This window comes from Tenrec ecaudatus, chromosome 2 (genome assembly GCF_050624435.1).
Source record: "Tenrec ecaudatus isolate mTenEca1 chromosome 2, mTenEca1.hap1, whole genome shotgun sequence".
In the NCBI taxonomy this organism is placed as follows: Eukaryota; Metazoa; Chordata; class Mammalia; order Afrosoricida; family Tenrecidae; genus Tenrec; species Tenrec ecaudatus.
The window spans coordinates 197,940,707-197,961,964 of record NC_134531.1 but is presented as its reverse complement, the minus strand read 5'-3'; the positions used below and the strand labels follow the sequence as shown (position 1 = coordinate 197,961,964).

General features: G+C 46.3%; 1 protein-coding gene across 1 annotated transcript; it reads right to left on the bottom strand.

Annotated features, from left to right (window-relative positions):
• Positions 1 to 10,361: 10,361 nt before the first annotated feature.
• Positions 10,362 to 19,695, bottom strand: LOC142441189 (L-amino-acid oxidase-like). The gene is made up of 6 exons (XM_075543241.1): positions 19,468 to 19,695; positions 19,075 to 19,187; positions 18,022 to 18,223; positions 16,738 to 16,806; positions 13,404 to 13,540; positions 10,362 to 11,193 (listed from the first exon to the last, which is right to left on the bottom strand). Exons 1-6 carry the CDS (start codon positions 19,693 to 19,695, stop codon positions 10,362 to 10,364), a joined length of 1,581 nt encoding a protein of 526 aa, XP_075399356.1.
• Between the last annotated feature and the right edge of the window lie 1,563 nt (positions 19,696 to 21,258).

The following is a 21,258-nucleotide window of genomic DNA, read 5'->3' as shown; positions in this document are numbered from 1 at the left end:
TTACGTATTTTTTGGCATAGGAAACCCAGGATTGATGAACCTATAGAGACAGCAAGTAGAATGGCAGTTCTTGGGGGTACAGTGGGCAGGCGGGGTAAAGAGGAGCTGATGTCAAGGAGTTTAATGTCGACAATGTTTGGAACCGATTGTGGTAGCGATTGTGTATTACTATTTGATGTGATTGAACTATAGAATGAAGTGATATTGGATTAGCTCCTAATAAAATGGTTTTGAAAAAAGGAAAAAAAATAAAACCTGGGATTTTTGCAAGAAAAATCTCTGTAACTATCCCGGAGGCCCTTAGAACAGTAGTGGACAGGGAGGGTTTTAGTTTTTCCCAATGGCTCGGTTAATCGTTGCCATTGAAAGAAATAAGGTAATCATTTTCTACCCCAACTCCTACTTTTTTATTTAGAGAATTTTCAAAAATTCAGAACAGTATCAATAAAGCCACAGGAACATAGGTGTTCCCTCTATCTAGATATAACATTTATTAATATTTTTCTTCTCTCTAGATAAGTGTGTGTGCGCGCTTGTGTTCGTCATGGTACGACTCCACGTCACATCTAAGAAAGCTAGCGTTAATTTCATAACATCAGCTTCGACCTAGCCACATCTCAGTGTCCCCAGTTCTTCCCAGAATGTCTTTAATAGCATCCCTCTCATTACAACGAAACGAAACATCAATAGGATTGTATGATAGTCAAGTGTCTGTCTTCTCTGACCCGAAACAGCAGAACCCTTTTCTCCCCACCATCTAAACGTGTAATATTGCAGTGATAGTGATGCTAGGCGGACCGGGCTGGCTTCCAGTCTGTTTGCCTAGTGGGCCTCAAATTTTGAATTGGGGAGGAGGATTGTGGGCCATGGGAAATTGAGCATTTTATATCACACCGGTTCCTATTTCCCTGTGTCCCATTCTTCTAGCTGTCTGAATCACAGCTTTCGAAAGTATTTTTCTTTAAAAATTTATATTGCAGACATCTTCTAACATCTGCCAGAGTGGACCCATCACTCAGCTTCAGCAGTTAGCAACAGTCTGCTGACTCTTCAGCCACCCCTTACCCTAGCTATTTTTGCTGGAGTATTTTCAAGCAAATTTAAGATACCACACTATTTAAGTATTTGGATCTCTCCGTTGATAAACTCTTTGTGTCTTTGTGTATCTCAGGGGAAGTTTCCTCAATAAGCGAGGGAAGCATGGCTCACTTGTGCTTCACTGCTCTGTGGAGAGCAAGTTCACATTTTCCCACCACCTCAGAGATTCTGCTTCTAGGCATGTCTATCATCTGTGTCTCTCCTAGCACTGCCTACAGAAGCAAAGCCTCTTTTCTGGTTTACAATTCCTGACAGGGGCTTCTTACCTAATAAGCAAGGTGCATGAATACCTATGTTATTAATAAGTAAGCGCAGGTGAGCCTGTCACTTCGTTGCTGGCTGCTCTAGCCCTGTGTGCATGTGAAATCACCGTCCGCTTTGCTGCTCACGGCAGCCTGGTGCTTCTGCAGGGCAAGCTTTTCAGTTTGGTCCTCTTTCCCAGGGATGGCCTGGGGCATCTCGCCCTTGTTACCACCAGAGCGGTTCGGTGATGATCACACTTGCTCTGTGTGAGGATTTTTCGGGAATGCATGCTCAAGGATAAGTACGATGGATTAAAAGATTGAACGTATCATATGTTGGTAAAGTGTTTCAATTTAGGCTCCAGAAAGTCCACCTTAGCCTGGATCCAAGCCAAATGCAATCTCATTGCCATTGAATCAATTCTGACTCATGGTTATACTCCAGCAAAACTAGACAGGGTAAGGGGTGGCTTAAGAGCCAGCAGAATGTTGCTAACTGCTGAAGTTCCACGGCACGCACAGTCACACTGGATCCGGGTGCCGTAGCACTTTTCTTTTTTTCTTTTTTTTTTGTGTTAACCAGAATGTTATAATCAATTCTGGTATTGTTTCCTTTATTTTTTTTTATTTTTTAACAATTTATTGGGGCTGATACAATTCTTTTCACAGTTCATACATATACATACATCAATTGTATAAAGCACATCTGTACAGTCTTTGCCCTAATCATTTTTTTCTCTTTTCTTCTTTTACATTTTATTAGGGACTCATACAACTCTTACCACAATCCATATATATACATACATCAATTGTATAAAGCACATCCATACATTCTCTGCCCCAATCATTCTCAAGGCATTTGCTCTCCACTTAAGCCCCTTGCATCAGGTCCTCTTTTTTCCCCCCCTCCCTCCCCATTCCCCCCTCCCTCATATGCCCTTGGTAATTATACATCGTTATTTTGTCATATCTTGCCCTATCCGGAGTCTCCCTTCCCCCCTTCTCTGCTGTCCCTCTCCCAGGGAAGAGGTCACATGTGGATCCTTGTAATCAGTTCCCCCTTTCCAACCCACTCACCCTCCACTCTCCCAGCATCGTCCCTCACACCCTTGGTCCTGAAGGTATCATCCACCCTGGATTCCCTGTACCTCCAACCCTCATATGCACCAGTGTACAGCCTCTGTCCTATCCAGCCCTGCAAGGTAGAATTCGGATCATGGTAGTTGGGGGGAGGAAGCATCCAGGATCTGGGGGAAAGCTGTGTTCTTCATCGATAGCCGTAGCACTTTTCGTGATGACACCAATGTCTGATAGCTGCGTGTGGCGATGGAGCACCTGACTGATGCAACTGAGGAACAGGATTTAAAATCTTAATTAATTCAAATAGAAATCAAAATAGTCACATATGGCTCTCCTACTATGTATCCCAAGCTTGGCTAAAGTCCAACAGCAGAACAAGAATATCCACCAAACTTGTCCCCAATCAGCATTGTCCAGTATCCTCCTGTTTGCTAGTGTAGGTGACATCCATTGTTTTAATTTACCTTCTTCTAGTTACTAGCAGACCTTGGAGGGTGCAAGCAATTATTGAGCTCAGTTGCTAAAGAGAAGGCTGGTAATTTGAGTCCACCCAGAGGCACCTCAGAAGAAAGGCCTGGAGATGCATTTCGGGGTGTCGGGGCGGGTGGGGTAGCCATTGAAAGTCCTGTGGAACACAGTTCTCCTGGAATACACATGTGGTTAACAAGAATCAGAATCAACTCAAGCTGCCACCACGTGAAATCTGAGTCGGATTAACCCTGCAGGCAACTGGTAGTAATTATTAATTTGCCTTTCAGATATTCTCTTCCAGAAATTGCCTATTATTTTTATTTTCCCCCTTTTCTATAGGATCCCTGTGGAAATAATGTATGTTTATAATAAAATGCTTAAATCACAACTAAGTGCTGTCTTAATATTCTTATAATATTCCAAGCCTTGTGTCCAAATTGCTGGTGATTTTCTAAGTATTCATTTATCCTTGGGCCTCTTTTCTAGAGCCCCAGGCCAGGAATGTGGTCTGTGTTCCTTCGTGGGTATGGTGCATCTCCCCAGAATTCCCCCAGGCCTGTGAACCCAGGGCTGTTTCTGTGGCCCAGTCTGTGGCATCTCTGCTAGAATATCCTTGCCTGTAGTGTAACACAGCAAGGGAACCTGGAAGTTAGTGGTCAAGTAGAGCTGGGTTCAAGTTCTGAATTTGTCTTCCTAGTCTAGGACAAAGTGTTTTCTTGGTCTTCATTTTCTCATCTGTAATACTGGCCAAAGAGTGAAAAGAAATCGAATGAAATTCTAATTTCAAGTTCCAGTTTGAAATCGACCCTCATCTTCAAAAGCAATTGAGAAGATTCTACACATGATATAAAATATATATGAGATAATAAAAAATTAGTTAAGTAACTATAAAGACTGAAAGGAAAAACAACTAAACTGAACTTTGACTTCCTGTAAGTGTTAGAATTATTGAAGAGTTTAACTTTCTTTATTGTAATTTCCTGTAAGTTTTGAATTTTCTATCATGGGCACATAAAATTATTAGTGGGAAATATTTTATTTGAGTCACTGCTTACACCTTATACAAAAATTAACTCATATTGGATCAAGTATTTTAATGTAAAATATAAAACTTTCAGAAGAAGACATAGAAGAAAAATTTCAGGGCCTAGGACTTAGTAAAAAATTCTTAGAGATGACACTGAATAAATGATCATAAAAGAGAAATTGGGGAAAAAAAAGAGAAATTGGTAAATTTGAGCTCATCAAAAATTTTTTAATGTCTCTAAAATGACTTTGTTCTGTTACCAGTTAAAAAGACAAGGTATTGATTAGGAAAAATTATTCCAGACTACATATATATTGTTTTATTAGGGGCTCATACAACTCTTATCACAATCCATGCATACATCAATTGCGTAAAGCACATCTGTATATTCATTGCCCTCACCATTTCAAAACATTTGCTCTCCACTTAAGCCCTTGCCATCAGATCCTCTTTTTTTCCTCCTTCCCCACTCCCCTCTCCCTCTTGAGCCTTTGATAATTTATAAATTATTTTGTCATATCTCACCCTGTCTGACGTCTCCCTTCACCAACTTTTCTGTTGTCTGTCCCCCAGGGTGGAGGTCACATGTAGGTCCTTCTAATCGGTTCCCTCTTTCCAACCCACTCTCCCTCTACCCTCCCAGTATCACCACTCACACCACTGGTCCTGAAGGTATCATCCACCCTGGATTCCCTGTGTTTCTAGTTCCTATCTGTACCAGTGTACATCCTCTGGTCTAGCCAGACTTGCAAGGTAGAATTCAGATCATGGTAGTTGGGGGTGGGGGGGAGGGTGGAGGAAGCATTTAGGAACTGGGAAAGTTGTATTCTTCATCGGTGCTACATCTCACCCTGACTGACTCATCTCCTCCTCTAGACCCCTCTCTGAGGGGATCTCCAGTGGCCGACAAATGGGCTTTGGGTCTCCACTCTGTACTTCCCCCTTCATTCACTATGGTAAGATTTTCTGTTGTTGTTGTTGATGGTGCCTTATACCTGATCCCTTCAATGCCTCGTGATCGCACAGGCTGGTGTGCAACTTCTATGTGGGCTTTGTTGCTTCTGAGCTAGATGGCCGCTTGTTTACCTTCAAGCCTTTAAGACCCCAGGTGCTATCTCTTTTGATAGCCGGGCACCATCAGCTTTCTTCACCACATTAACTTATTCAACCGATTTGTCTTCAGCAGTTGTTTTGGAAGGATGAGCATCAAAGAATGCCAATTTAATAGAAGAAAGTATTCTTGCATTTAGGGAGTACTTGAGTGGAGGCCCAATGTGAGACTATATATTTGACCAAGGACTGTTATCTAAAATGTATAAAGAATTCTCAAAACACAAGAGTTAAAAAAACTAATAGTCCAATTATAACGGAACAAACCCCACATGTATAGACATTTGGCCAAAGAGGCCATATGGATAACAAATAAACATAGAGAAAGATATTCAATATCACTAGTTACTAGAAATACAATCAGAACCACAGCAAGGTATCCATACCTATCAGAATGACTAAAAAATAAAAAGTAGTGATACAATCAAATGATTGTGAAGATGCACAGAAACCGGACTACTGATACATTACTGATGAGAATATAAAATGATACCATCAATCTGGAAAACAGTGGCAGTTTCTTATGAAACTAAACATGTAATTTGCATTTGAAGCAGAAGTTACACTCTTGGTCGATTATCCTAGATAAATGAAAATTTATGTCCATACACAAACCTGCACATTAATGTTCATGGCAGCATTATTTGTAGAAGAAAAAAGCTGAAAGCAACCCAAGTACCTGTCAACAGGCTGAAAGTTAAACAAACTATGGTACATCCATACAATGAATGGTCACCAAGCAATAAAAAGCAATGAACCGTTGATATGCAACAACTTGCATGCATTTCAGGGCATAGTGCCGAATAAAAAGGAAGTTTCAAAAGGTCACATACTACATGATCTCATTTAGATAGCATTCTTGAAATGAAAAAAAATATAGATATAGGCGCTGACACCAAGGGCTTAAGTGAAGAGCAAACGTTTTGAGAATGATGAGGGTGCTGAATCTACAAACGTGCTTGACACAATTGATGTATGTATGGATTGTGATGAGACTTGTATGAGCCCCCAATAAAATGATTAAAACAATCAGATACAGGGGATAGATTAGTGGTTATGAGCAGTTACAAATGGTGGGAGGAATGAGACAGAATGTTTGTAGGAGGGGCACCATGAGTGAGATTTTTGGGGTGATGAAACCAGCCTATCTTTCTATCCAGATGATAAGATGGAACATGTCTACATGTGACAAAATGGATGCGATAAAATGACATACGATTATATAGATACTTTATACCAATGACAGTTTCCTAGTTTTGGTATTGTTTCTAAAGACAAAAGTAAAATCACTGGGAAAACCTAGGTGAAGAGTACATAGCACCAGCTTGTATTATCTGTGATTTTATAATAATTATTTTTAAAGCCAACAACCCTGACTCACATCAGTGACCCTATACAGTTTCCAAGAATGAATAGAAAGCCCTATCTTTCCCCACAGAGAGCTCGTGGGTCCGGCATTAGCAGTCCATAACGACTACTCCACTAGGGCTCCTGTCTCAGTGGGCATCATGATCTCCTAGCAAGCATGACCCTGGAAGCAACCTACCTCTGGAATTCCTTGGTCCCTGTTTTATTAGCGAGACACACCATCATCTGTCACTACTCACACTTATTTGGGCATTGCATCATAGTTCCAAAGATTGGCTCCAAGTTCCCAGACAGGAGGACCAGATTTCCATGACTGAATCCTCACTCACTTTCCACAGAGCCCCCTCATACATATTCCCTAAAAACAAAGAAGCAAAACCAAAACCTAGAGTCCATGATGACTCATAGGAGAAGGTAGAACTGCCCGGTTAGTTTCTGAGATGGTTAGTCTATGCCAGTAGAAGTCCCATCTTTATCCTGCGGAGTAGCTTGTGATTTCTAACTGCTGACCTTGAGAATCGATCCAGCCCAGGGCATATCACTAAGCCACCAGGGCTCCAACAGAATTCTTAAATGCTTATTATGATTTTTAATCATATAATAATATATGATAAATATAATTGTAAATGGTTAAAATGTATTCGTGCTTACATTATTTCAAAGTTGTTTTGTAAAAATCATTCAACTGTGCATTAATAGTAATCACAGCATTAATCATAACTGAGCCGGAGCCCTTTTCTATTGTCCTCCTTTTCTTTTGAAGGCTCCTTCATTCTCAAAAAGTTATTGATATCAGTTCACATATATTAAAGAACCACAATAGAGTCTCTAAAATTTGATAAAATCAGTGATGATGAAAATACTGGCAGCAACAAAAACAGCAGCATTTGCTTGTAGCATGAACAGAGGAACACATGTGATTTGAAGCATCACTGCAACTGAGTAATGAAGACAGCTCTCATGAGAGAGCAGTAAGAGGTCCAAACAATAAATTGGAATAGAGTTTTATCCTTCTAAGTATATTGATACATATAAGTTGAACTTACAAAAATGTGTTTGGTGTTGTAACTAACCACGGCAATATTTTATAGAAATAATCAATTTAGGCAGAACCACCATACACAAATTTTATACACAGTCATTTTAGTGTCACAGTAGCATAGTGGATTACACTTTGGGCTATGAGCTCCCAGGCCAGCAGTTTGAAACCACCAGCCACTCTGCAGGATAAAGACAGGACTTCCCACTCTCTAAAGAGTTACATTATCAGAAACCCACATGTGTTGGACAGGGTTCTCTAGAGAGACAAAACCAGATTGCTAGTAATTATATATAAATATATTTATAATGATAGATATATAACACAAGAAATAAACCATTAAATTATAAATTATAATGCAGTGAGACACTAGCAGTCCTTTAAGTCTTGAGAGCCGCCAGTTCCTTTCTGTAGAGAGAGCTGGGCTATATATACCAGGCAGCAAACAGCAAGGCAGGTCACCAACTGTAGGTCCCCAGGTCCAGAGACGAACATTCCAATCGTGTGGGCTTAAAGGGACCTTACCTTATAGCAACACAGCCCACAAGCTAGGCATCCCACAGGTAGTGTGCCCTTTAAATTGAGGTACAGAACAAGCAAGGCAGCCGCACGCAGGCCCGATGATTAAAGAATGAGAGACAAGCAAGGCGAGGCTCAGCGAGCCATTTATCTCACCGCCCTTCAATTAATCCTGCTTGTGTTTATCGGCCAGGCTGGAACAATAAACTATCGCAGTTCCACTCTGCCCTAGAGGGTGGCAATGAATTGGCAGTGGATTTCGTTTTGGGGGATTCATAGTGTGAGAGTGGGGTGCCGATGCCCTTGTGAGGCTGGGCTGTGGTAAGAAAAGTGCTGTGTAGGAAGGCAGTTGGGGTCTAGGCTCACAGTGGTGAAAGAGTTGAAAGAGACCAGCCACCTTCTGGGCAGAGTATGTATCCCTGACAGTTCCTGCCCCCTGTGGCAGGAAGGCAAGGCCCCGACTGCTCTCCGTGCACAGGATTTCTCAGGCTGCTGTTTCAGAGGGCGGTTCTGAGGGATGAGCCACCATCTATCTCCACAAGCCAAAAGCAAAGCTGGCAAATGTTCTGAACTCAGTTTATGCAATGGAAACCTACTATATGTATGTTGTCCAGCTGGGCCCCTCTGCGCAGCTCACTTGGGACTTACCAGGCCATAAGTAACACAGTGCTTTGTCTCAGGACGTTGGTGTTTCTGAAATGACTATCAGTTAGCTTGAGGACATTCAGCAATAGATATGTTGAATGAAGCAGCTTGCCCTAGAGTCTCCTGTTGTCTGCCAGCATCCATTAAACTGTGATGGGCTAACTTTTGTCTACACTGTTATGTTTTTGCCTTTACCACCTTAGTGCGGGTTTGTTTTCTATTGGGTCTCCCAGGTGTGATGTACTGAAGGCGTGGATGCATAATGATAATAATGGATGCAACGGGGTGTAGGGGATGTAGGGGTGGGGGAGGTAGAGATAGAGAGGGAGAGGCAATGTGGGAGTAATTAATGAAGACGGGTGGGCGGGGGAAGAGCAACAGAGTGGGCTGTGATTGCATGAAGTATCTTAAAGGTGATTTGACCATGAGGGAAGGAGAATGCTCTAACACGGATGTGGACGTGATTGTACAACTTTCCGTGATAATGACTAGATGACTGAACTATTGAATTATGTGATCTGTAAATTACTTGCGACTAAAACTGCTCGGTGGTGGGAGAAAGTAGGACCAAATCTCAGGCCCGGGCAGAATGGGGCTTGTAGATAGTGTGCTACTCTGTGCCAGCCTTGAGTCTCCAAAGAGAATGGCACTCTCTGTTGATTTGGCATATCTTCCTGAAAAGGCTTTGTTGCCTTGTGGTGATGAACTGTCCCCCTTACATTACAGTCATGTGTCTCCTTCCTGTAGCCTCTGGGTGATTATTCACCTCTAAATCACCCCTTAGGGATTAAATTCAGGCCCTGTCGCTGACAAATGATGGGTTTCTTTAGAACTTGTCCGTCTGTCTGCACAGCCATCTCTGTATCTGTCTACTTGAGAGTCCTTATCTGGATCAGTACTGATTCCATCTGTTTGCCTATTTTCCCTCAGGCCTTCCAGGCAAGGAACACACAAGAAAATGGGGCAGGGCTGGCAGGAGGTCAAGTGCTTTGGCTCTGCACATTCTGAGAGTTTTACTCATTCAATGAAACATTCAAAATATATCACTGAATGTCTCCAAAGTTGCTAACTTTTTTAGGAACACACACACACACACACACACACACACGAGAAAGGCAAAGCCACTGGGCATAGAAGTGAGAAGCTAGTCTAGGTTTGGGCCATTCTACTCCAACATGTGTGACCTTAGGCAAGTGTTTAACCTCTTTGAAAATCAGTCTTCCTTGTCTACGAATGGAGCCTGTGACAGTAGATTAGCCGCAAGAAGATTGCTGTAGCGACAAGGAGTAGCATCCAGCGTGTGGCTGGTCCCACCGTAGCCTCTGAGAGCTTCATCTTAGGATCTAGTCACCAGAGGTAGGAGAGTGGACGGGAGTAGGAGGCTATGACCAGACTTAGATGAAAGGAATACTAGAGGAGTGGAGGACCCCAGACAGGCCCTCGGAAGGCGGACCGCACCACTCACCCCTGTAATTATTTGGGCATCTCATAGAATGTAGATAAAGCAAACTTAGTGATAACCTTAAATTTGGGAAACCCTTTATTGCTTTAATTGCTGGATCACATGTGGTTTGTTGTCAACAGGGTTGAGACATTGCTCACAAAACCTAGGGCACAGGTATAATAACTTCTTACACTCTTTTTTTATGGTCTTAAGTGACACCTCTTAAGATCTTTAGGCAAAATGGAGATAAATCATGACACAGGGTTTCCATATTTTATATTTTGAAATCACTCTAATTTCTGGGTGTTCTGAAGTTGTCTATAGCTCACTTTTGGAGTGGGGCCTTTTCTGGTTTCTGGGGCTCTTCGCCAAATCCAAGTGCACAGCCTCTTGGATGCTCCGTGCCGCCCTGAGTCCTGATTTGATGGCGGTGTCAATCCAACCATGAGGCAAAGTTGTGTGCTCACCAGCAAAGTGCACGCGCCCTTCGGGCCGGCAGAGTTCCTGGGCATAGTCCACATACTGGTAGGGAGTGAAGAAGACAAAGCCGCCCATGGAATAGGGGTCCTGGCTCCAGTGCTTGACTGTGGAGTAGGGGCACAGGGCCCGGATCTCCTCTTTGGGGCGACTATGGACTGCGGCCAGGTCATCCAGGACAACCTCTACCACCCGAGCATGATTCATGGCAGTGAAGAACGAGGAGTCGTCATCCAGGGTGTAGGACCCCAGGATGACTCCTGTGCCATTGGGGAAGACGTGGTTGGGGTAGTATATGAACCGAGAAGGCCGGTCCGTGATGGACTTGCCTCCAAAGATGCCGTCCTGCTCCCAGAAACGCTGTGTGCAGGCCAAGATCACTTTGGTGGCACTGTTGTAGTGGACGGAACGCAGTGCATCTTCTTTGTCAGGGGAGAGGGGTGGCCGGAAACGGAGGAGCCGAGCAGCCTTGGCAGTGCTGGCCACAATCACATAGTCTGCAGTCAGATGCTCTTTAGGCCGAAGTGGGTCCGATGTTTTGTAGGTGACGTGGACAAGGTCACCGGATATCTCCACCTCCTCTGCCGGTGAGTAGAGCAGCACTGTGCCGGGCAGGAGGGCATCTTGCAGGGCCCTAGGGAGCTGGTCAAAGCCCCCGATGATTTCATCAAACCTGGGAAGGAGCAGGAAAAGGAGGTTGAAGCAGAGTTAGCTGAAAAGACCATGGAAGTGGGAAGCCATTTGAAATGGACAGAAGGGTGGGTCTCTAGTGAACTTGCCCTGGTCCTGTGTGCTAGAGAAGCAGTTGGCAGGAGGGGCCACCAGCGAAAGTGGCTGTTAGCTATAGAAAAACCTGGTAAAGTCCTCTCCTCTGTTAGTTCCTGGGCAGGGTAAACACATCGGACTGCTACACAGAAATACCTTGACAGAAAGGCCTAGAAATCTACTTCCCCCCACAAATTATTCATCGAGACTATTTTTGGGGCACAATACTACTCTAGTACCAAACACACATGGGGTCAGCAGGAGGTGGAAGCCGCTAGATGGCCACTGCTGTTTGTTTTGTGGCTTCTGGAGGTGTAAACACTTGCAAGAAGTCCCTGGATGGAGGAGTCAATGCATACTGTATGGATTGTGATAAGAGCTGTTAGAGCCCCCAATAAAGTTATAAAAGACACAAATAAAATCAGGAAATAAATAAGTGATACAAGGGTATGTAGGGAATATACAGGTGGGGTGGGTCCTAGGGAGGGAAGGGGATTTCAGGGGTAAATAATGAAGGCACAAGGGGAGGGAGCAGCAGCTGGATCGAGGTTGTGAAACTCATTTTAAAGACGATGTGACCATGGGGACGTTGGATGCTCAGAAAGGGATGTGATGATTGTACAATTCTCCTTGAGATGATCGAACAATTGAACTCTTGAATTGTACGATATGTAAGTTACGTGTCAATAAAACTGTTGGCACAACAAAGAGATAATATTAGTTCAAAAAAAAGAAAAAAGCCGCGGATGATACAAATCACAAATGCAAAGATTTTAACCAAAAGATAGGCAGTTGAAATCCACCCAGGCGTGCCCTGAAAGATAGGTGTGGTGCTCTGCTTCTGAAAGGCCACTGTCCGGAACACACCCTGGAGCCCAGAGCTCCTCTGGACATGTGCTGTTTCCCAGGAGTCAGAATCGACTCAGTGGCAACTACCGACAACCCAGCTCCTTGCTAGAGTGTGCAAGCCTGGATAGTGGGCTGTGAGCTAACTCACAACCACTCCTTTCTGGTCCCTGTGGGTGGCCACCTCTATGCAGGGCTGCAGGACGGACAACTCCTCGGCAGGCAAAGGTCATGGGACTCAGTCCCTTCTACACAGTGCCCGGGACAGGGTCTAGCAGCACCGATACAACCTTCATTCTATTGTGATTGCCAGCGGGTCTGTCTTGGGGAAGTCCCTTCCTTCTGCTGGCCCGTGGTTTGCATTTACACCGATTTACCCTGAATCAGGAGTCCCTGGTTGTCACAAACAGCTGAAGGCTTAACTGCTTCATGAAAAGCACTGGTTCCAGTCCACCCAAGGCACCTCAATTTATTTCTGGGGGGGGGGGGAAAGAAGGCAAACCTCATGGAGCATAGTTTTACTCTGAGACTTGTGTGGTCACTGTGAGTTGGAACTGACTCATGGTTCGCTTGTGAAACCCTGACTCTGAATAAAACTGCTGGGTGGGAGCTGGGGTCCTGGGTCCCAAAGAGCATCCTGCTGGAGAAAAAGAGGACCAGACCAATCAGTGCATGAAGCAGCCCCTCAGCCTGTCAGGTTTGGCAGCCTTTGCTTGGCCTCTCCTAAATGCCTGCACCTGTCCTAAATGCCTGCACCTGTTCTTACGAATGCCAAGGAAAATTACAGCCCGGTGTATTGCCTCTTCCCAGGCCCAGAACATGCGACCACTGGCACAGCTTTCCAGATTATGATCCAATAAGGTCTCTGCAAAAACTCCCGGAGCAGAGCGGTACCACTGTTTGTCAACATGGGTGAAGAGGCGAGGCCCAGAGTCAAGATCTGCAGGCTCCAGAGGGGATCGCGAAGGGTTCTCAAAGTGGGATTCCCACACAGACTGCACTAGCATCCTCCCTGGGGGTGTTAGAAATGCAAATTCTGAGGCTCAACCCAGATCTTTTGATTGAGAATGTGTGGGCATAGGGCCTAGCAATCGATGTGTCAGGAGCCTGTGATTCTGATGCACACTGGTGTTTGATAACCTCTGCCTTCTAGTGCTGCCGTTCCTTCTGGGATCCTCATCTGATCTTACCTGGTCCTGCTGCTGCTGCTGCTGGCCTTAGTAACTGCCCAACCCCGAGCCCATTCCTTTCCTCCCTGCTCCCCCTTCCCACCGAGGCTCCTGGTTGAAGGAGATGACAGCACGGAGGGTCTCTGTGAAGGCCTCATAGTAGCCGGCATCTGCATTCAGCAGGTCCCCGATCATCTGCACAGCCCCACGGCTCAGGTTGCCCACCTTTATCAGGTACTCCTGTGAGGTGTGCAAGGAGAGAAGGCAGGCTGGTCAGAACGCTTGGAGGGGACATGGGCAATGTGTGAGAGACAGTGAGGAGCAGAAAAGTCAAGGAAAGCCTATCCAAGTGCTTTGATCCGGTCCCAGGGTATGGCAGGAATGGCAGAGCACAGGGCACGCTCAACAAAATACCCAGAGCCCCTGGGCACCTGCTTGGCACACACACCTCTGAGGAAGGTGCTCAAGAGGCACTTCTCAGACTTGCTAAAAAGTAAAAGAGCTCTCTCTCTGGATGCCAATGTTTTGAGCCCTGTACATTGATGTACCTGTATAATTTCCATATGTTATGCTAAAATAGACAGTTGATTATGGAACAACACAGGGCTCCATAATCTCCCATGCAGTCTGACAATCCATGAAACATTTATAACTGACCCTTGAACACCATGAGTTCCAACTGTGTGGCCCACTCATAAATGGACTTCCCCCTTTTGTTGATATGAGATGGATTCCAATGATGTATGTGCTTAACATGTCAATTCACCTCTTCATCATCTCCATTTATCTCCTCAGTATGTGGAAGAGCTACTCACACGGAGATGATCAAATGGAGGTGTTTTGAGTCATGTTTGAAATGCCTGTGTTCACCTCAGTAGCAACAGGAGGGAAAAATCTGCAGTAAATGGGCTGGACACGCAGTTTAAATATGTGTTGCTGACATGTCCACTGTAGTTTTACAGTTGACGAAGTTGAGGTTAAGTCTTCAGGTGTACCAGCAGACATATTGGGAAGATCTCTGCCCTGCCTTGTGAGAATTGTCTCCTCATGCCAAAAGTTGAAGAATCTAGGTACCAAGTATTCATTCCCATCCTGTCCTCAACCCTACTCTTCCTACCCCCAACAGCAAGTGACTGAGGTTTGCTTCCTGAGTACCATCCAGCCAGAGACTGCCCTCCCTATCCACCACCCTGTCTCTCAGGCAAGGCCAGTGGGGACCTGAAAAAGTTGGTTAGGTTGGCTCTTTGTGATTTGCACAGGATGGAGGGGCAGAGGGAATGTCTTTCATTCACTTAGCAGAGTTAGTCACTTTTCACCATCTGGGCTGGCCATCTGGGTCACAGGCAGATAAGGCCTCTCTGTTAGTAGATTGGGCAAAACCTCTTGACTCGACATCTTTCTTTAAACAAGAAGACAAGACCATCTCTCTCACTGCCATTGACTCAATTCTGAATCATAGCGACCCTGTGGGGCATCAATATCTCAGGAAGAGCAGCATTGACAAAGAGTGATTGTAGTGACATTGGAGAGAAAACCTTCAGCCTGGACAAGCAGGCTCACTGCTCAGTAAGTGGCACACTGCCTCAGCGAGTGGAGAGAATGTGTGTTTAAGGTCATGGGCACAGCTATGTCCTTGAGCTCCCTGTTTTGCCAGTACCTGTATCTCCGTGTTCTCTCTCTCTCTCTTCCTTCTGATACACCGAATATTCAGATATTGGCCAGACCACATATAGAAATAGAACTTGGGCCCATAAACTACAGCATTCAGTCTAAAAAACTGAACTGTGACTTCTGTAGCTAGCTATCAAAATTGGTGAGGGTTTTGTCAGTAACTGCCAGCTTCCCTAACCCCAGCCCTCACCCTCCATCTCCTCACGTGGAATTTCAGATCAGCTAGAGAAAGCCAGGTATGCTCTCCCAACCAGTCACATAGGATGCCCGCTTTCCGGGTAGCTTCCCTACGGTCTCCATGCCAACACGCTCCAATCAGAGCACAACAAGCTTCCCTTTTCTACCATAAAGCTTTCCACTCCCACGTCTCTCATGGAGGCTCTACCAAATGCAAATGATGCTGCTGACTCCCTCGATGCACAAGCTGTGAATAAATAGCCTTGCTAGAGGATTGGTGGCACTGGGGGCTACTAATTGCTTCTTTAAATAAGAAGGCAATCCCACCCCTTGCTCACTCCATCGACTCAATTCCAGCGGCCCTGCAGGAGAAAGCTAAGGCTGTCTGTTACTGTAAAGAGGCACAGTCTTAGGAAACTCCCTATCGGGTCGTTAGGAGTAGTCAAGTTTACAGGATGGCAGTGGGTTTGACATTTGGGCAATCGTCCCAATTTCATTCCTCCCTTTATCTTTCCTTCTTCCTGCTTCTCTTCCTCTTTCTCTCCTCCTTCATTCTTTTTTTTTTCATCATTTCTCCCTTCCTTCTATACTTATTGAGCATTATTTATGTGTCAAGGAGTCCAGGTAGTGTGGTATATGTTGTGCTGCTAACTGCAAGGTTAAGAGTTCGAAATCACCAGCTGCTCTGTGGAGGAAAGATGCGGCTTTCTACTCCCATTCGGAGTGACAGTCTGTGAAACCCACCTTCACAGTTCTACCCTGTCCTATAGGGCTGCCATGAGTCAGACTTAACTCGATGGCAGCGAGTTTGGTTTTTTAGTTTGGGGTTATGTATGCATAAGGCACAAAAGCCTTGCCAACATTTGGGCAGATAAAATGGCTCTTTTTGGCATGGAACTTACATTTTAGAGGCGCAGGACCAGAAATGAACATGCAGATTAATACACACGGAGAGAGAAAGACGGGCTTTGTATTCCCGTAAGACAGTTACAGTCGCGGAAACTCACAGCGCGGTCTCACCCTGTCCTATAGGGTCCCTGCGAGTCGGCATCCAGTGGACCTCAGCGAGCGTGGTTTGGTTTTTTAGAGTGGAGGAAAATACAACAGGCAAAAGCAGATCGGAAGAGACTTCCAAAGCGAAGAGAGGGATGTTTCAGTTCAAGAGGACATGTGGACAGTGACCTGAGAAGACCGGGGCCCGTCATGGGGATCTTTGGGGAAGAGCTAGTGGCCAGAGAAAGCAGCCATTGCGCAGGCCCAGAAGGCAGACCGGACTGGCTGCAGTGAGAAACAGCAGAGAAGCCGGTGTGACTGGCACAGGCCAGCGGGAACAAGAGGACTTAACTCTCACCCTTGCGATGCTCTGAGCCATGGGAAGGTTTCGAGCGGAGGTGGGGGCTTCGGTGTTTCCCCTCTGACCGGGCTGGGGAAAGGCTTCCTTGCTAGCAATCGCACCTGTACGACTGGCCAACACTGTCTCCTGCCCCAAGCCTGGAGCAGTGGCTGGTGGTCCAATTGGAACTTCAAGAGGGGGCCAGAGCAGCAAGAAAGGGGGTCCCAAAAAGAAGGGGGGGTCCCAGAGAACTGACCTTGGTGGAGAAGGAGTCGTACTTCTCCAGCACCCGGCTGCAGCTACTGGTCTTCAGTTCCTCCACCACCTGGGCGTCAGGAAGAAGGGAAGGTGGACGTGTTGATGAGGGCACTTTCATCAGAACTCAGCTCCCACCCGAGCGTACGCCATCGCCCCACTTGTCTAGACGGCCCCTCCCGGCTCAATGCTCGCCTTTCCAAGCTTTGACCTGTGTTTGTTTCTGAGTCTTGATTTCTAAGCTGTGGGCCCCAGGGGTGTGAGGGTTCTGTTACTGGAAACCTCTCCAGTGGTAGATGAGGAGGTGTGCAAAGGAAGAGGTTGGGCTTCCCCGATAAGCCTGGGGGCTCTGGGAGAAGGGCAGTTTACCCCCTTGTTCCTGCAATGGGCAGGCTTCTACAGGTTTAATGTGCTTATGCATGTTGCTGGGTGGTGCAAATGATTGAATGCTAGATCCCTAACTCACCCTGGAGATCTGCTGCCAACAGCCTTGCAAACTCTGCACCCACGGTGCTGCTACAAGTCAGAATTCACAACAACCACAATCAGCGGAGCCCAGGACCCCTGGGTCTCTACTGCACAGAGGCAGGACAGGGATGAAGAAGAAGGGGAAAACTGTGTTCAAAGTTGAATAAGTATCAACTTGGAGAGAGCGAAGGTGCGGAATGTGTGCCAGTAGGGCCTGACCTCTGTTTCCCGGCTCTACCACGCAGGTCTGGTGATGATTATAACCCCAGCCCTCACCACAGACACTGCCTTCCTGCCTTCCACACATTCACCCAATCGGCTCTGCACACGGAGTCTCCACAAGGACCTGCATTTTCCAGAAACTGGGGCACAAGGAGGGTGTGTGTTTTGCCCTGGGTCACCCTGAGAGAAGTGCAAGGACAGCATTTGAATGTAGAGTCTGGTTTTCAAATCACCCCACCTTAAGTCTGGGGTCACCCTGACGGTTGTAAGGGTGACTCTTTGTTTTGGGTGCAATTGCTGGGGGCAGTTGAATCCATTGTTAGGAGCAGAGACCTGCTGGGGGGCCGACCCTGTGAGGAGGGCTGATTGAGCCTTGAGATTGGTGGTGGTGGTGGGGATGGTGGGATGGTTGTGGGCACACAGTGGTGAGATGGAGAAAGAACCTCCTACTGGTATGGTCTGGCTTTTATGAGGGTGGGCCAAATCCTTTCATGAGAAAGAAGGGGACGATAAAACAGAAGAAGCTGAAGTGTTATCAATGACTTACCAGGGGTGGCACCACACTGGGGTGACCCTGTACCCCACTTTCACTCACCTTCCTCAGTGACTGATCAAACAACTGTTCTGCAGTCTTCCCCTTCTCATCTGCTCTGATGGGGTAGCCCAGCAGGTGGGGGTTGGCGTGCATCTCTCCCATCCTCCGCCGAACCCCATTGACCAACACCCAGGTCTGGAGATTGGAGCGGCAGAACTCCCCAAGTTTCAGTCCAAACCTCCTGATGAGTTCTCTGGAGAGCCTGTAGGAGGAACCAGAGAGTGCTGGGACAGGATAGGAAGCTGCCCACCCTCCCTACCTGGGCTCACTCCCAAAATTCTCAGAGGAGGCAGCCTACAAAGAGGACCATCTCTGCCCCCTTGAGGATTCCCTGGCGCCATTAGAATTACCCGTTGATCTCTATCCACAGACAAGACCTGAGATGTCTAGATCACCATGCTAATGGGAGCAGGACTTGGCGTACCTCAGCCGTTTTCTGATCCTACCACACCAGGCTACCCCTCCTCTGTGCTGGCCCCATTTAAACACCCAGAACACATTTGTGTGAAATTGCTGGTCTCCAGACTGCAGCCATTCTGAGTGTGAAGGTGGTGTGAAGGGTGCCCAGGTGAGTCTTCCTGGACTTCTCCTCCCTGGAGCCTCTCAATGGGATACTCCAAGACCCTTGCTCAGGGTCCCCTCAGCAGGAAGTCCTCTGAGCAGCAGAGGCCCCATATCAGTTGTGGGAACCCCAGGTCTCCCACAATCACACCTGGGCCTCCCAGAAACCACAAAGAAGTTCCATTACTCCTGTCATGAGCCACCACCGCAATGATCCCTTACCAAAAAACCACTCGTGACCTTTCTAGGGATTTTTATCACCCCAATTATCTTTGTGATCCTCAAAACAGCCTTCCCACAGGGTGCACATGAAGCAGATTTCAAAAGTGAGCCTGGGAGAGTTTCAGGGCCAGACAGGGAGCCACATAATGGGTAGGGGCACATTTGGGACCAGATGAAAGGTCTCTCCCACTGGGCCCAGACACTAGTCGAGGAAAGGATTGTGCTCCTCCCGTGATGACCTTATTTCCCCTTTCCTCAGCCAGCACCTACCTGTGGTTGGCAGGGATTCTCATGGCTCCCAGCTCCACATACCACTGTGCTCCAGGTATTCGGTGCGTCTCGATTCTGCCACCCACACGCCCCGAGGCCTCCAGGACAGTTACCTAGAAAAACACTTCTGCACTCAACAGAGCTGGCCCTGTCCCCTTCACAGTCTCTTCCCTCCAGAGAGGTCCAGCTCCCACAATCTTCTCTGAGGTTTTCCTTTTATTTTTTTAAAAAATGCTTATGGGCTTTAGAACCTAATTGTCAGATCCCTGGAATCCCCTAGTCCTTCTACCCCTCCCTGACACCACCCCTGCCCTAGCTCACGGAGGAGGTTGTCCCCCTCAGCTCTCTCCTCTCTTCCTGCTCAGGGATGACCCATCCATTACCATATCCTACCTGGTGGCCTGCATCCTGCAAGGTCTTGGCAGCAGTGAGCCCGGCCATGCCTGCCCCAATCACCACGATCCGCTTTCTTTCTACTGTCTGCCCCAGGCCGTCTCTTGCCAGCCGCACCAGTTCTTCGTACTGGGGGTCTTCGAAGCACTTGACGAGCTGGCTGTTGAAGGTCTGGGTGCGGGGGCTCAGTAGAAACAGGAGCATGAGGGCCAACCACCCTGGGAACATAGCTGTGGGAATGGTAGTCGGGAAAATGACTAGGAAGTCAAGGAAGCTCAGGATGATCTAAATGCTTGTTGTGAGGAGAGTTTGTGTCATTAGGCTTGTGATGCAAGAATATTGCAAACTCCGGATGGCTTTCCTCCCATGCCTAAGGGCAACTTAGTCAAGGGTCCAGCTAGACTTGGCCTTCCCTGTGGGTCAGTGCTATAATCCCAGGCTGGCTACCTGCCCAAGCAGCTGGCTCAATAGGAGGGCCATCACACTGAGTGCCTCCATCACTCCGCCTTAGGGTTAATAGACTACAGATAATTTAAATATTGGAGGTTTGACTCTCCCGAGAGTCACCTCAGAAGACCGGAAATGTGCTTCTGAAATAGTTCCGCTATTGAAGGCTCTATGGGGCACAGTCACACATGAGGTTGCACTGAGCCATGGTGGATGTGGTGGCAACTGGAAGATCCAAATTGCCAGAACCTGTGGGTAAGGATGGAGGGTATAAAGACGTGATTTGAAATTAAGGTCAACAGGAACCAAGAAGTGCATGACAGATGACAATATTCCCCAACCCCGGGGAGATAGCAGATTTTATACTTTTCAATCTGGTGGTAATTAGAACTCAGCAGCCTCATTTTCCAGAGAGAGTTGAGGCTCAAGAAGGTTAAGAATGTGCCAGGTGGTGAGCCTGCCCTTCTAGTGCCTTCTAAGCAGGGTTCCACCTCATTCTCCTTGCTCATTTTCTACCAATCTCCCGGGGAAGGATGTGCTGAAAACTTCCTTGGTGCTATTTGTTCCTGATAGGACCTTATGAGAAGTCTTTGGTTTTAGTATTGCTGTTTTACTATTTTTTAAGCGAACATGCATCTTTGTGTTTCCTTTGTGTCCCTGCCCATAGTGCAAACGTTGAGAGGCGCCGGCCTCTGGCCCAACTCACCTTTTAAAATATGCACACTCAAACAGATACTATAGGAATCTACTCGTATTCTTTATTCCAGTCTCAGGATTAATAGAAATATTTAATGTAGGCTGTCTTTCTCCCTTCATTTACAATCAAGAAAAAACAGTGGCATTATAGAAAAAGGAAAAATAGAGGGACAAACCATTCGTAATCTCTTCTATATTCCTATTTTCTTTTCTTTTAAAATCATTTTAATAGTGACTCATACAACTCTTATCACAATCCACACATATACATACATCAATTGTATAAAGCACATCCGTACATTCCCTGCCCCAATCATTCTCAAAGCATTTCCTCTCCACTTTAGCCCTTTGCATCAGGTCCTCTTTTTTCCCCCTCCCTCCCCGCTCTCCCTCCCTCATGAGCCCTTGATAATTTATAAATTATTATTTTGTCATATCTTGCCCTGTCCGGCGTCTCCCTTCACCCCGTATTCCTATTTCCTTTCTTGAGTATAACCACCCCCTCTTCCATATTAGTCACTCACCTCTGTCAACAGTTTGTTGCGATACCTTTCGTTCTTAAAGGAAGCACAAAACACATTTCTCAATTTCCTGCCTGTTCACTTCAAACCAGAAATGAGTCCCTTCTCAAAAAACCTAGTGCACAGC

Excerpts from the sequence above, each read along its gene's own strand:
- LOC142441189 (XM_075543241.1), bottom strand. The coding sequence starts at position 19,695 with ATGTTCCCAGGGTGGTTGGCCCTCATGCTCCTGTTTCTACTGAGCCCC. Across the intron at positions 19,188-19,467 it reads TGCAGGATGCAGGCCACCAG|GTAACTGTCCTGGAGGCCTC; the intron begins GTAGGATATGGT and ends GTGTTTTTCTAG. Across the intron at positions 11,194-13,403 it reads TCCTTCAACCAGGAGCCTCG|GTTTGATGAAATCATCGGGG; the intron begins GTGGGAAGGGGG and ends GCTCCTTCCCAG.